We start from the raw sequence: 13,300 nt of genomic DNA, 5'->3' as shown, positions 1-13,300 counted from the left end.
AAAGCAATTTGATTGAATAGCTGGCCCTGGCATTCATGACTAAGGCTCAGAGGGAACAAGCACACAAGGTAAGCCCAAGGTGAGGCCAAGGTGAAGATGGGTGAAGAAAGGTGAACAGCCAATGCCCCGCCATGCATGCTATCAAATCTTATCGACTGGTAGAGAATTGAAAGTCATCATGTGATCTGTGTTGACCCGGGAGACCAGCGACCCAATCATATTCATGCCCAATTGCCCGATGCGCGCCCAGCTGCTGTGTTTCCCCCCACACACAAACACGTCAGGCCAGGAACAGGGAGAAAACAGCACCCAATGCAGGCGCCCACCACCAACTGGCAACCCTGACAGGACAGAAGCCTTGAGGTGGACGGTGAACCCCATCCAAGCAAAGCACCTGCTGGGCCCGTCCACTCCGCCCTTGTCCCGACAACCAAAATTCCCTGTGCTCCTCGGACCAGCACAAACAAAAGAAACCCCAGCCGTACTTTTCCTCCACATTCCACAACCCTCAGACTGGCGACGTTGGCTTTGTACCTTCACCTGCAACAACCACGCTACGGGAACTACCTCTAGTCTCCTTTTTCTCTGTCATCTCCAAGACCTGATTTGACTTCCTCCAGTCCCGGTCCCTTGTTTCCACGAGAACCACCACCGCACATACCTCAGATATCTCGCTCTCCCCTTGCCTATTCCTATTCCTACACTCCTAGGAACCTTCTTTGCAATCTCCAACAGCTCAAAGGATACTTCAACAGCTCGCACCCACCTCGCCAACTGCCAGGTACCAATCCCACATTGGCTTGACGATCAACAAGTCTTTGGCTGCTGCGACAACCTCGAACTCACCTGATCTGGTCCAGCTTGACCATCATTCTGTAAGTCATGCCAGTCTCTTGCGCCCATATTACCACAGACATCGCCAGTCACTGCGCCTGCAGCTGCCGGCAGCCTGCATACCATTGCGTTCTGCAGCTTGTGACTGTCCTTCTTCCTCAATATGGACCGTCATCTCAAACATACTCGTTCCCTCTCGAGGCTAATCAGACGTGTAGCTAGCTTCAGAAAGCCAGACATCAACGACAAGGAGAACTGCTCCCCCGAATCAGCTCTTCTTCCTCCTCCTCCTCCTACTACTCCAACCCCTCCACCACCCAAACCGGTCCCTCCTATACCCCGCCAGCAAGCCTCCATTCCGATGGCTGAAGAAGAAGACTTTAGCTCCCTTCCCCTCCAGGATAGGTTTACCCACAAGGTATGACGTTGCCGCCTCTGCTGCGCCGTGTTTGATGCGCTGACGCGCCGCAGGTTTGGAAAGTCAGAAAGCAGGCCTATGAAGACGCCGCAAAAGCCTTCGCTGCTACTGCCGACGAGTACGACAATGCCTTCAGACCCTTCCTCTCCGACTCGGGCCTCTGGAAAGGCGCCGTCGCCGATTCCAACGTTGCTGCCCAACAAGATGGTCTGGCGGCGTACTGCGCGTTTCTTAAATTCGGAGGAAAAGAACACTGCACAAGGACGCGCGGAACTACGATAGGGCCTATCTGCGAAAAGGGTTTGCCGTCAACGCGTGCCGCTGCCAAGGAGTCATCTCTCGAAGCCCTTCTATTACTCGTCGAACTCGATGTTGCCGCCCCAGTCATCGAAGAGATTATCCCCGCGCTTGCCAACAAGCAACCCAAGGTTGTCGCCGCGGCTATTACCGCTCTGACCGCGATCTACCACAACTTCGGATGCAAGACCGTCGACCCCAAGCCCGTTCTGAAGGTCCTCCCCAAGGCATTTGGTCATGCCGACAAGAATGTCCGTGCTGCCGCGACGAACCTTGCTGTCGAATTCTACCGATGGCTGCGCGAAGCCATGAAGCCCATGTTTTGGGGTGATTTGAAACCCACTCAGCAGACCGACCTCGAGGCGCAATTCGAAAAGATCAAGGCCGAGCCAGCTCCGAAGCAAGAACGATTCTTGCGCTCACAACAAGCCGCCATGGCACGTGCGCCCCCGCCCGGAGCCGACGACGAGTACGATGATGGTGGAGACTATGGCGAGGAACCTGCCGAGATGGACGCCTTCGACCTGGCGGAACCCCAGGATGTCTTTGGCAAGATCCCCGCCAACTTTAACGAAGCCTTGGCCTCGTCCAAATGGAAGGAGAGAAAGGAAGCAGTGGAAGGTCTCTACGCGGCAATCAACGTGCCAAGAATCAAGGATGGCGACTTCAACGAGATCAACCGAGGGCTGGCAAAGTGCATGAAGGACGCCAACGTTGCTGTTGTGACTCAAGCCGCGCAGTGTATCGAGGTCTTGGCCAAGGGATTGCGTCAAGGCTACGCGAAACACCGCACTACTGTGATGCAACCCATCATGGAACGCTTGAAGGAGAAGAAGGCAACGGTGGCGGATGCTCTCGGCGCCGCGCTTGACCAAGTCTTCCTGGCGACAAGTCTGACTGACTGTCTCGAAGACATCAACACCTACCTCGTCCACAAGAACCCCCAGATCAAGGAGGGCACTATGAAGTTCTTGATTCGTTGCCTGAGAACAACACGCGATGTGCCGAGCAAGCCCGAGATCGCGTCCATCGTCGAGGCAGGCAAGAAACTGTTGACCGAGTCCAGCGAGGGCCTCCGTTCAGGCGGTGCTGAGATTTTGGGCACTGTTATGAAGATCATTGGCGAGCGCGGTATGGGTCCGCACATGGAAGGCCTAGATGATATCCGCAAGACGAAAATCAAAGAATTCTTCGAAACGGCTGAAGTCAAGGCAAAGGAGAAGCCGAAGGCACCCCCGCCAGCTGCCAAGGCACCGCCCCCGAAGAAGGTCGTCGGAGGGAAGAAGCCCCTGGGCATGAAGAGACCGGCTATGCCGGCGGCAAGCGCTCCGCCGCCCGCAGACCCGGAACCCCTCTCCCCACAAGCTTCATCTCGTCCCAAACCCGCAGGCACCAAGATGGGCATGCCGAAGCCGTCGGGCTTGGCCGGCCTCAAATCCAAGCGCCCTCTCGGTGCACCAGCGGCGGCCGGATCCCCTCGACGCCCTGCTGCGGCACCAATTATGCCCGACGATGATGAGCCTGCCCCTCCCCCGCCTCAGCCTCGCATTGGCCTCGGCAGAGGTGGTCTTGCAGGACGATCTCTTGCGAAACCTGCTACCGCTCCTGTTCAGATGCCTCCTGCATCGCCGCCGCCTTCCAGCGGACTCACGGCAATGGAGCGGGCTGAGCTCGAAGAACTCAGATCGGCAAACGAGCGCCTGACACGCCAAGTGGAGGAAATGAGGCATGAAAGGAGCAAGTACATGTCTGAGATTCAAGAGTTGAAGAACCAAAATGCGGGTTTGATTGAAGACCATACCCGTGATGTCCTCAGCATCAAGGCCAAGGAGACGCAGCTGGTTCGTGCAAGAAGTGATGCAGAGGCCACGGAGTCGACGAACGATCGCCTCAGACGGGAGCTGGATCGCCTTAAGAGAGCGCTCAACCACGCCGAGGCCCTGAACTCAAGGACAGGCATGGGCAGCCCAGGTAAGATAGCAGCTTCTTCTATCAGTGAGTGTTCATGTACTGATTTGACCGCAGGTCTTGCTTCGCCTACGCACGACGACGCCGGTATCTACCGCGACGCGTCCTACGGTTCATCTTCTGCTCGACACAACCGTGTTAGTTATGCCAGCAACATGTCCGAGGAGAAGGAGAACGGAGACCATCACTACCCTCGCTCGAAGGCACTCAGTCCCGAACTTAGGTATACGGGCAGTGCATCTTCCGGACGCGGCAGCCCTGCTAGAGGCTACAGGAGCTCTGCGGCCACCCCCGTTGATGATATACCGGCACCATCATACTCGTCTGGCGGCGGCGGTGGAGGCGGTGGCATGAACTCGAACAACAACGGTGTGGAAAGCTGGAAGCGTGCAGCTGAAGTGACTAGCCAACTGAAAGCCAGGATTGAACAAATGAAGGTCAGTTGTTCCCTCGATCTGGTGTCATCTATTTCTCATCACTAACATTTCTTAGGCGAAACAAGGATTTGCCCGTCCTTGAGCTCGACCGCCGAACCACCCGGTGCCAGATGGCCCGCTGGATACTGACGTGAACATGAAGAGGGGTTTTGTTTGGGGTCTGTAATGGTCACGGTTCAAAGGGGGGGAATCCTGCGTGTTCTTGGTTGCATATCACTGGCGTCGGAAGCATACCCCATACCTCATCTCCGGCCTGCAGTTGGGACAGGCAATTTTCGTCTGTATGAGTTATGCATTTTCACCTCTATTGTCGGCTCGCTTGTATAACCTCGAGGGGCGCGAGTGTACTTAATTAACGATGATTATGAATAAGAGCCTGCGATACTAGTCACAATGGAGGCATGATACCCTTGGCAGTTGCGAGCGTGTCATTGCCGATCTCATTGCACCGTTAACATCGTACTTAGCTACGAAGGTAAGGATTGTATCAGCGGTAGTTGACTAGAAATCTGTCACCTATTCCCATCCAGTTCTCCAATGCGCCCAAGAGTTAAAACCACCCTTCAAATCGCGAAGTACACGACGATATACCACCCAAGCTTCATGTACACGAATAACTTGCTGACCAAGCCAATAAACACAGGAAGAAGTGAATGTTGCGTAGTAGCCGAGAAATCCAAGTCGAGACAGCCCTGAGCCAAGCCTGACTGTCCCAACCCGACTTCCCTAGAATCGAATAAAATGCCTAAACCACCCAGCCGTACTATAATCCATCATGAACTTTGGAATGTACTTGGGCTTCGGTTCCACTTCCTTCACAGCCTCACTCTCTCCCTTCCCCGTCTCCCTCTGCACCTCCTCCACCTTAGCACTCTTCCCACTAACAGGCATCGTATGAACAGATGGCCTCATAATGTGAACATTCACCTCGACCGGATCAACCTGAATATGCGAGCGTTTTTCTTTCGCGATATTGATCCGTCCATCATGTTCCTCGAGCAGCACGTCTCGGCGTTTTGTGAGTAGAGACGAGGTGAAGTGTGACGAGGACTTGATCCTGCTGATGACGCGGACGGGATCGACGCGGAGGGCGGAGAGGTCGACGTTGTCTACGCCGATTTTGCCCGTGTGGATGCCCAGATCGTGGGGTGGTGGTGAGTCGGGGGTCGGGGCGAAGACTTTGTTGTCTTTTGCGGTTGGGAGGGCGAGAGTTGTTGGGAGGAGGAGGGCGAGGAGAGATGTTGTTAGATGCATTGTTTTGTGGTGTTTCGTTGTGTGGTTGTTGTGATGATGGCTTGAGAGTCGAGTGACAATGACAACTGTCGGGGTTTCTTGGACTTGGATGGTGAGGTGGTGGGGGAGTTCCAGAGTCTGGGGACTTATACCACCCACCGAAGACGAAAGAAGCTTTTTTCTCCATGATTCCACCGGCCGCATCAGAGTTGGGATCGGGAAAAAGAGGGGATCGCAAGAAACAGTCCAAACAACTCGCACCTGTGCGGTGTGGTGCGGGCGTGCCGCGTGCGTTACGTGCGGGCCACAACGGTGTCAAGTGTCATTGACTGCCAGTTTTGACACCTTCTGGCTGCAGACTGCCGGGGAAAGGTTCGTCGGTAAGTTCAAGAGGCGTACATGCTGCACAGTAAGGTAGTGAGTCAAGTGGGTGACAAAATCGATTTCCGCTCGCCACATGCGACAAGCAGTTCCACCGCTATTATCACTAGCATTAATATCCATTAAACAGAATGTATTTCTCTACGTATATACCTAAGAAGGACCTTGATATAGAAAGGGATAGTGATTATAATATGAGTAGTGAAAGGGGAAGATGAATAGCAGGGAATCAATTCTGTCACCCACTTGTGAGTGTCTTCCCGAAGGCCGGGGGCCGTGGGCTCAGAAGAGGGGTTTGCAAAAGGTTCTTGACGGTTGTCTTGGGATTTAGGTGAGGTCATCGTGTGGCGGGAACATCAGACCAACTTTCGAACTCGTGTGTGGTTTCGGAGCGTTGAGCGTGTTGGAAGGTTTTGGAAGTCGGTGGGGGTTCCCTTACTTGAAATTTCGGTACTGTTTGACTGTGTCATTGTGTGAGGAGTGGGGAGCTTTGACGTTGGGAAGTCCGGACGAGAAAGCTTGGTTCGGGGGCCGAGAGGGGACGCCGGGTTTGCGGCCCCGCTTGACGCGGTCGATGGGCTGCTTGTCGGGATTCTTGTAGACGAACATTTGCAACTACGAGTTTCCTGTTGAATGAACCAATCAAATCCAGCATGCGCCATTGTGCCATTGTTCTTCGAGTAGCCATTTTGTGTGACCATTATTCTATCCATCTCGAACAAGTTATTCTGAGCCTCATGAGGCGCTTGATTAACCGTTGTGCCATTAGATGCCAATTCCGAAAGTTTTGATTCGGTAAGTTGGAATGTCCCTAGATGAGGGCTTATGAATTCGCTTGGCAGGGCCATGAAATTACTTGGTTTAGTTAGACAGGTCTCACCTCTTGGGTCCACCGACATCGCAGAGCATCGTTCCAAGTCCCGTAGATTTAGTACTTGCTGTGCCCCACGGGTTTCTTTCAGGCCAGGCCAAATACGATGTGTTGCCGTTGAAGAAGCGGCATTGTGAGTGGAATCTTCACTCCGGTGTCAATACGTTGAGTAAGCAACAAGAAGTGGCTGCTATCTCGAAGAGCGGTGTTCATGTAGATAAGCGCCTGCTCCGGAGCAAGTGCTAACAGGCAGGTACCATGCCCTCTGGCTACTTTGGTAGACATCACGACTGGAAGTGCTTTTCTTGAAAGTCCAATATGTTGAAATTGTACTGTCTCAAAGCAAGGCCGAGTAATTATGAGATACCCCCACGATCCTTCCTGGCTGTGCAAAGCGCAGTAATTGTCATTGAAGTCTCTGTTCCACTTCGTGACGGACCTTTCCATGGGCGTGGTTCGCTGATGTGCAGCATTCCGGATTTGTAAGGCGACAGACTGCGTCTGCCTACTTGTTTCAACTTCATAAGCTGGTATTGACTTGTATCTCTACCAGACCAGCGAGAGTAGGATCTGTATGTCTTACTATCTGGCCAGTGGTAAGAGGGGCTAAGCCTCTGGATCTCCTAGGGATAGACACAGCCAATGAAAACTCGCAGTTGAGAACTGGAAACACACAATAGTTGTCAGCCTCGATCACTAGGCATAATTTCATTGGGCTGTCTTCTTTCATGCGCATGCAGATTTGGTGCCTCCAAGACCATATGTACCCGAGACCCCCACTAAGGATTAACCCATGCCGGTATCAATTCTGTTCCAAGTTCTGCTTTTGTTTCTCCAGTCATTATATCCACTGCCAGAGTTTATGCAGAATGGCCGACCCTCTTAGTATTGCTGGCTCGGTTGCTGGCCTCTTGGCTACCACTGCCAAGGTGTATAGCACAACCTCCAAATTTGTCTCGAGCGCAATTGACGCCCCCGAAACGGTCACACAAATGTTTCGAATCGTCGAGGAGATGAAGATGACTCTAGCTTCGGTCCAAACGCTACTTGTTTCTCTGGATAACGTTCCCGACTCCCGCAAAAGCATGATTCAGCTCGATCATCTCTCCATCGTCATCACCCATGCTGTCCTTACTCTTTCCAAGCTTGAATCCATTATTTGTCAGCAAGACGGGCTGCGGTCTCGGCTTTGGTGGGCGCTTTGGCACGAAAAGAAGATCATCAATCTCCTTCCTCAGCTTGAGTCTCAGAAATCAACCCTGGCGGTGATGATCACAATCCTCAATAGGTAAGTACAGGTTATCTGGGCGGGGTCTGTCCCCGATTGGACTGACGATGACCTGCAGTGAGACTCAAGAAGAAGCTTCTCGCGCTCAAATGACTATGCTAGCAAAAGTGGATGAAGTTCTCCAACAAAATCGAAATTTGGCCGAGCTGTTAAAGTTGCTTGATAGTGAAGCATCGTGGGACACTAGATCCGTCAAATTCAAGGACACTAGTTCTTTGAGGACGAGGCGGACCGTTTACGATCAAGTGAATCGCCCTGTCAGTGTCAGTTCCGCTTCAGCTATCTCTCGGAGGCCACAATCCTTAGCCGGATCGATGGTCATGACCCTATCAAAGTGGAACTTCGAGCTCATTCTTTTTCAATCGAGGGTATACAATCGTACCGAAGGTCGCGAAATTGACAGATTCTCATTCACAACGTCCACAGCCCCGACAACTGGATGGAGCATGCTCTCGGGGCTCAGCATCGGTGACATTTCAACAGTATCGGCTTTTAGACTACCAATTACCTTGAAGGATGTCAATAGGATCGCCCCGGGATCAACATTCGCAGTTCTTCTGGCCAAACATCATTACGTAGCCGACGATCGCATACACATGGGATCCTCGTCTTTCTGGAACACAGAGAACATGGAATCCTTCACGTAAGCTCAATGAAATCATACTACCCAGATGCTCTGGTATTGATATTTTCAGCATTATGATTATTGGGAACGCTGAATCTCTCAAGAGCGAAATGGTCCATACTTTTTCTAATTCACAATCGTCCACCAAGTTCGAACATATCCCGGGGTCCGCTCACTCTTCTCGGAGAACGGTACGGTACGTAGCGTCAGCTAGCGCCCCAAGACTCACTGATGCGTGGGTCAAAGGGACAGTCCGTGGAAACCCTGTGCTGACAGACTTAGCTTGCGCGGTGATTCCTTGAACCTCGAACTGCACGATATATCAGGCCTGAAAGACAATCCTTTCTTCAGGAGACAGCACTACGAGCTCGCAGACGCGTTTCTTGTCCTCTCCAGGAAGCCCGAGTTGATGAGGACAGATAGTTGGATGTCTGAGATGTCTGAGATCTCCACGTATTGGACAGATGTTCCCCGTTTCCTCATTGGCACTTATCGCAACACCGTTGAAAACATCATCCGTGATGGCTCATTCGATATCTCTAGCTACCGAGGGTTCCAGACTGAACTTAAGTCAGGCGCTGTAAGATATCTCGACTGCGATGTAGACGATCCTGCAAGCGTCGGAATGGTGTTTCGACAGGTAAGATCATTATATACTCGAGGCTTTACTTCATGACTCTGTAGACAGGGCTTACCAGGCCTTGTGTTATCTAGGCTTTATCAGCTGCGAAGTATCATCTCGTCAAGTTGAAGAAAGCACGCCGTAGATGAGCAAACTGAAAAGGATGTAAGGATACGTGTAATCTTGTCAAACGCAAAGTTTTGTGTAAGATTGGATGTCAAACGCAAAAACAAACAGTTCGAAAGATAAAGAGAATAAAGATTTGGAAGGGATATCATTTTGACACCAAGCTTAAATGGGTTTCTTAGAGCGGCATTGTATATAGCTTCTCGAATGTCTTACTAATTACCCGACTTCTTCTTGTCGTGAGTTTTCATTTACTCCGTCATGTTTGTTTTCCTTTGCTTGTTTTCCTCCAGAACTGCACTTTCGCTTGAAATACTATCCATCTCAACGTCAAACTGCGAATATCTGCTGCGTGGCCCACGAGAAACACTGGCATGAGTGCTTGTTTTCACTCTCGATCCTTCCGAGGCAATCAATCTGGGATCCATTGCACGGAAGAACCTGCGCAGGGTAGGCATTGAGCCGCATATTACGAATAGATTTACCTCGACGAAACTTAAAGCGGGAAGTCGTAAGTTACAAGCTTGGCGTATTGGAGGCTTTGAAAGAGGACGGGGTTGAAGACGTACGACCAGACATTCGCAGGGGCTGCTACCCATGGAATATCGTTGGATGAAAGAAGTGACTGCAAGTAAATCATGCGGACGACAGATGTTGTAACAGTTCTGGGCAGGAAATCAGTATGCATTCCCTCGGTAGGCTGAAATGTGGTACTCGTACATGGATCCAATGCCAAACATGAGCACGGCTCCGACTTTGACAGCCGGCCGCATCTGCAAACGAAGGACCATGGGAATCGGTATGATGAAAAGTACAACGTCAGAAACAATGTTGGAAACGGCGATGGCCATGTAAAGTACTGCTGAGTTGAGACATGTTCCGGAGGTGTACGGGTCCCAGTTTGTGCGAATCGGTTGGCAGTGGAAAAGAAGAAGTGATGCGATGATGACAGTGTATGCAGCAACCATTGCAATGGCTGTCAGGATCGCATTTCGGTACCATCTTTGTGGTGAAATGTTGAGATAGGCGGTCAAGAGTGAAGTTTTCGTCAAGCCGTTACAGGTGATAAACACCGGGGCAACAATATAGGAGCTCTATGAGGATATGTCAGAATTGAAGGCAAATTGACATCGACAGCATCCGTTTCGACATCGACCGGAACGCTAACCAGCATATGCTTCTCGTATATCTGTATGGACATTTCGAAGGCGTGATGACCCAGCCCCCCTATCGATATAGACCCTGAAGTACGATGTCAGTGTCTTGATCGAGCCCCAAGAACCTGGAGGTATAGCATCTTACATATTTGCACCGACTGCATGACAATAGAACAAACCTTGAGAGAATCAGTTTCCTTCGGGTTTAGATAGCGTCATGTCAGATGTTTACCCATGCGAAGAATATCAGAACTGTGGGGAATGAAAGTCAATAACAGCATGGTTGTGTGATGCCAAGTCACTCACAATCGTCGATCTTTGGGCCGTCGGACAGACAAAATTTGGTGTAGAATCTCTGGATCAGAGTCAAAAATGCCAAGGGCCCCAAGATACCGAATACCAGGTAGTGTTCGAGCACTTTCTGTTGCTGCGGATGCTCAAAGTCTACCAAGTAGCCCCCGGGAGCCTTAATGACAGTTGTGATGCCATTGGTGACTGGAAAGTCGGCCATGAGAATGACCAAGTGTTGACGGTCTTCACGTGGCCAAGGGAAGAAAAGATGGAGAATCAGAAAAGACAGACTGGCGACAAATTCATCCCTGCATACTACGCGAACAAACAGCTGCAACCCTCAGTACTTAAGCAATGTGCACATTCCATCCTCTGATCTGCTTGAGCTCTTTTTTTCATTCTGCTAACCTTATCACGAAAAATGACGAGGATCTGGTCCTCGAATTATATTAAACATGACTGATGCGACTGGGAAAGACTCTAAGGCGGGCTGAGCTATCACATTCCCGTTTTCTGTCAACCAACACGAGCACCGTCCCTGGCCTGGAGAACTGCATGGGCCCTGGCTTTCGGATGGGCCTTGGCCTGCACTCTCACACACCAGATGGCCAAGAAACGCAGGACAGGGCTGCCTACATGCAGCAAATTTCGCGAATGTGAGTTGAACATCCGGACCGATGTGATACCTGGTTACTCAAACCCTTGCGTTCTCAACCGGAATGGATCGAATGACCGTCTTGTGAGAGAATGAGTGGCACAGTTGGTAGATTCCGGACCACGAGTCTAGACGCTCTATCGATCAACCGCGAGAACCGAACCATGAGATACTCATTATGCAAGCGACGCAAACAACAGCAACCCTTGAAGACCAATCTTAATGGAGCATGGTAGTGTGAACAATATTGGATTCCGAAAACCTGAGCTGGAGCCCCGGCCCGGAATCCACCCAAGATCGAAAGACATAAAGGCTCAGATCCATTCCATTCTTTCTTTCTGAAACCCCAGGAGACACAAGTCAAGTCCAGGTACCCGGGCACCTCTTCATCCTTTCTCACTCTCATCTTCAACCTAATCCCAGCCAAGATGGTCCGCCTCTCCGTCCCGCTCACCATCGCAGCCACGCTGATCGTCAGCGGCATGGCCGCATGCTCAAACACTGGGCAGGCGCAGATGGTCACCTACGTCAAGCGAGCGACCAACTTGACCCAGGAGCAGTTCTGGGACTACTGGCAGACCCAGCACGCCCCCAAGGTCGCCCCCTTGGCTGTGCACTTCAACATCACGCGTTACCAGCAGGTTTGTGAATTGGAGCCTTGGCTTTCGGATTGCTGGGAGCCGACAATGAGCATAAACTGATTCTGTCATAGATCCAAGTCGGTGGCCAGATTCTTCCCACCGAGGCAGGTTCAACCGTGCCGGCATCCACCGTCCCCGTTGACTTTGACGGCATTGCTATGTTCCTGTACAAGTCTCCCGCGGTCCTCACGGCAATGCTTTCTCACCCTTACTACCTTGCTGTTGTTGAGCCTGACGAACATGTCTTCATCGACAAGGGTGCTTTTGGTAACGGCATGGTCGCAACATTTGTTGGTACCGACATCGAGATCGTTGATGGGAAGCAGGATGTGTGGGTAGGAAGTCAGGCCACGCGGGAAAAGTTTCAGAGAATCTTTGAGTCGTACCTGTAGGGCCTGGTGGAAATCCACCAGTTATCTCAACTTAGATTCTGCAAGAGAGAGGAACCTGCCGTATGGAGTAATTTTATCGGAGACCCAAGTACATGTAATAATCCAGTAGATTTGTTGGTTCTTCAAGTTTGGTACATAACTTGGCCGCGTGTCATCCGCAAGTCTACTTCCCGCTCATGTGCATCTTGCTCGTTGGCAATGTGCTGCCAATTCCTCTCTCTTTTCTTTGATGAGAAATGACTTGTAGGATCTTGGCGATAGTGGCAACAAGGCTCCCGGCAGCTTTGCGGAATATGTTCTGAACTGGGAGAATGTGCTGTTGGTTGTTGTTAAATCAAAGCATCAAATGTGACGGGTCATATGCTGCCGAAGTTATATCCCACTTTACCGTCATACCCCCGGGCGGAAGTGGATCCGCGGCGACGGGGGTCATATCCGTCTCTCCGGTCGGGCTCTTCAGCAAGGGTCATAGGATCAAGGCCAATTCCAACACTGCGCGTAAGAGTAAATGGAGTCTGCAAGGTGACCTCTCGGAAAGTCTTTCCGCTTGGGATAGTGAAGGGTGTGGAGTGTCTTTCGATTCTGCATGCGAACAAGGACCACGTAAACCCCTGGCAGACCGTTTTCTGTTGGAACCGGGGGCATTTCTATTTCACCAGCCTTTTGAACCGGGGACCATCAATTTCTGCTCATAAACACGGATACATTCCGTATGATTACTGAGCAAAGGAAAAAGGAAGAAAGAAAGAAAACAGACGAGGACAGCCGTAGTACATCAACTTTCGGACATGACAAACAAGAGCATCAGTCAAGTTAGAGACATGTAGCCGTCTGGCAGAAGAACAACCCCAAGAATACAGATACGAGCGAAGAGGAGGCTCGCCTGTATGCGAGCAGCAAGTGACTAGGGTCCATGCACGTCCATCTAGTACCTAACTATCGTGAAATTTGTGCTTGAACCAGGAGGCATCGCTTACAACAAGGTACTTGCATATGAGGAGTGTTCCGATGGCTCAAATCACTGTGCTGTCATATAGAGGAAAGACGATGTGTATGTATGTATG

At 51.2% G+C, this 13,300-nt stretch overlaps 5 protein-coding genes across 5 annotated transcripts; 3 read left to right on the top strand and 2 right to left on the bottom strand.

Moving 5' to 3' along the window:
• The first annotated feature begins 485 nt into the window (after positions 1–485).
• Positions 486–4,289, top strand: HER10_EVM0008336 (spindle pole body component alp14). Its single transcript, XM_035477863.1, has 4 exons — positions 486–1,252; positions 1,306–3,520; positions 3,575–3,954; positions 4,010–4,289. Exons 1-4 carry the CDS (start codon positions 1,196–1,198, stop codon positions 4,034–4,036), a joined length of 2,679 nt encoding a protein of 892 aa, XP_035334182.1. The 5' UTR covers positions 486–1,195; the 3' UTR covers positions 4,037–4,289.
• Positions 4,290–4,465: 176 nt separating this feature from the next.
• Positions 4,466–5,279, bottom strand: HER10_EVM0010869 (uncharacterized protein). The gene has a single exon (XM_035480315.1). It carries the CDS (start codon positions 5,206–5,208, stop codon positions 4,681–4,683), a length of 528 nt encoding a protein of 175 aa, XP_035334374.1. The 5' UTR covers positions 5,209–5,279; the 3' UTR covers positions 4,466–4,680.
• Positions 5,280–7,308: 2,029 nt separating this feature from the next.
• HER10_EVM0012730 (uncharacterized protein) lies at positions 7,309–9,123 on the top strand (the record flags this gene model as incomplete). The annotated part of the gene is made up of 5 exons (XM_035482118.1): positions 7,309–7,727; positions 7,786–8,370; positions 8,423–8,548; positions 8,635–8,992; positions 9,067–9,123. The coding sequence occupies 5 exons, from the start codon at positions 7,309–7,311 to the stop codon at positions 9,121–9,123; spliced, it is 1,545 nt and encodes a 514-aa protein (XP_035334499.1).
• A 228-nt stretch (positions 9,124–9,351) lies between these two features.
• HER10_EVM0003345 (uncharacterized protein) lies at positions 9,352–10,768 on the bottom strand (the record flags this gene model as incomplete). Its single annotated transcript, XM_035473025.1, has 7 exons — positions 9,352–9,595; positions 9,670–9,765; positions 9,821–10,194; positions 10,269–10,342; positions 10,403–10,436; positions 10,490–10,509; positions 10,564–10,768. The coding sequence occupies 7 exons, from the start codon at positions 10,766–10,768 to the stop codon at positions 9,352–9,354; spliced, it is 1,047 nt and encodes a 348-aa protein (XP_035333844.1).
• Positions 10,769–11,631: 863 nt separating this feature from the next.
• HER10_EVM0000133 (uncharacterized protein) lies at positions 11,632–12,236 on the top strand (the record flags this gene model as incomplete). Its single annotated transcript, XM_035469928.1, has 2 exons — positions 11,632–11,844; positions 11,916–12,236. The coding sequence occupies 2 exons, from the start codon at positions 11,632–11,634 to the stop codon at positions 12,234–12,236; spliced, it is 534 nt and encodes a 177-aa protein (XP_035333632.1).
• Positions 12,237–13,300: the final 1,064 nt, after the last annotated feature.

Source organism: Colletotrichum scovillei (genome assembly GCF_011075155.1).
Source record: "Colletotrichum scovillei strain TJNH1 chromosome Unknown Contig00005, whole genome shotgun sequence".
Lineage (NCBI taxonomy): Eukaryota > Fungi > Ascomycota > Sordariomycetes > Glomerellales > Glomerellaceae > Colletotrichum > Colletotrichum scovillei.
Note: the sequence above shows the minus strand (reverse complement) of the source record. Positions and strands in the feature narration are given on the sequence as shown.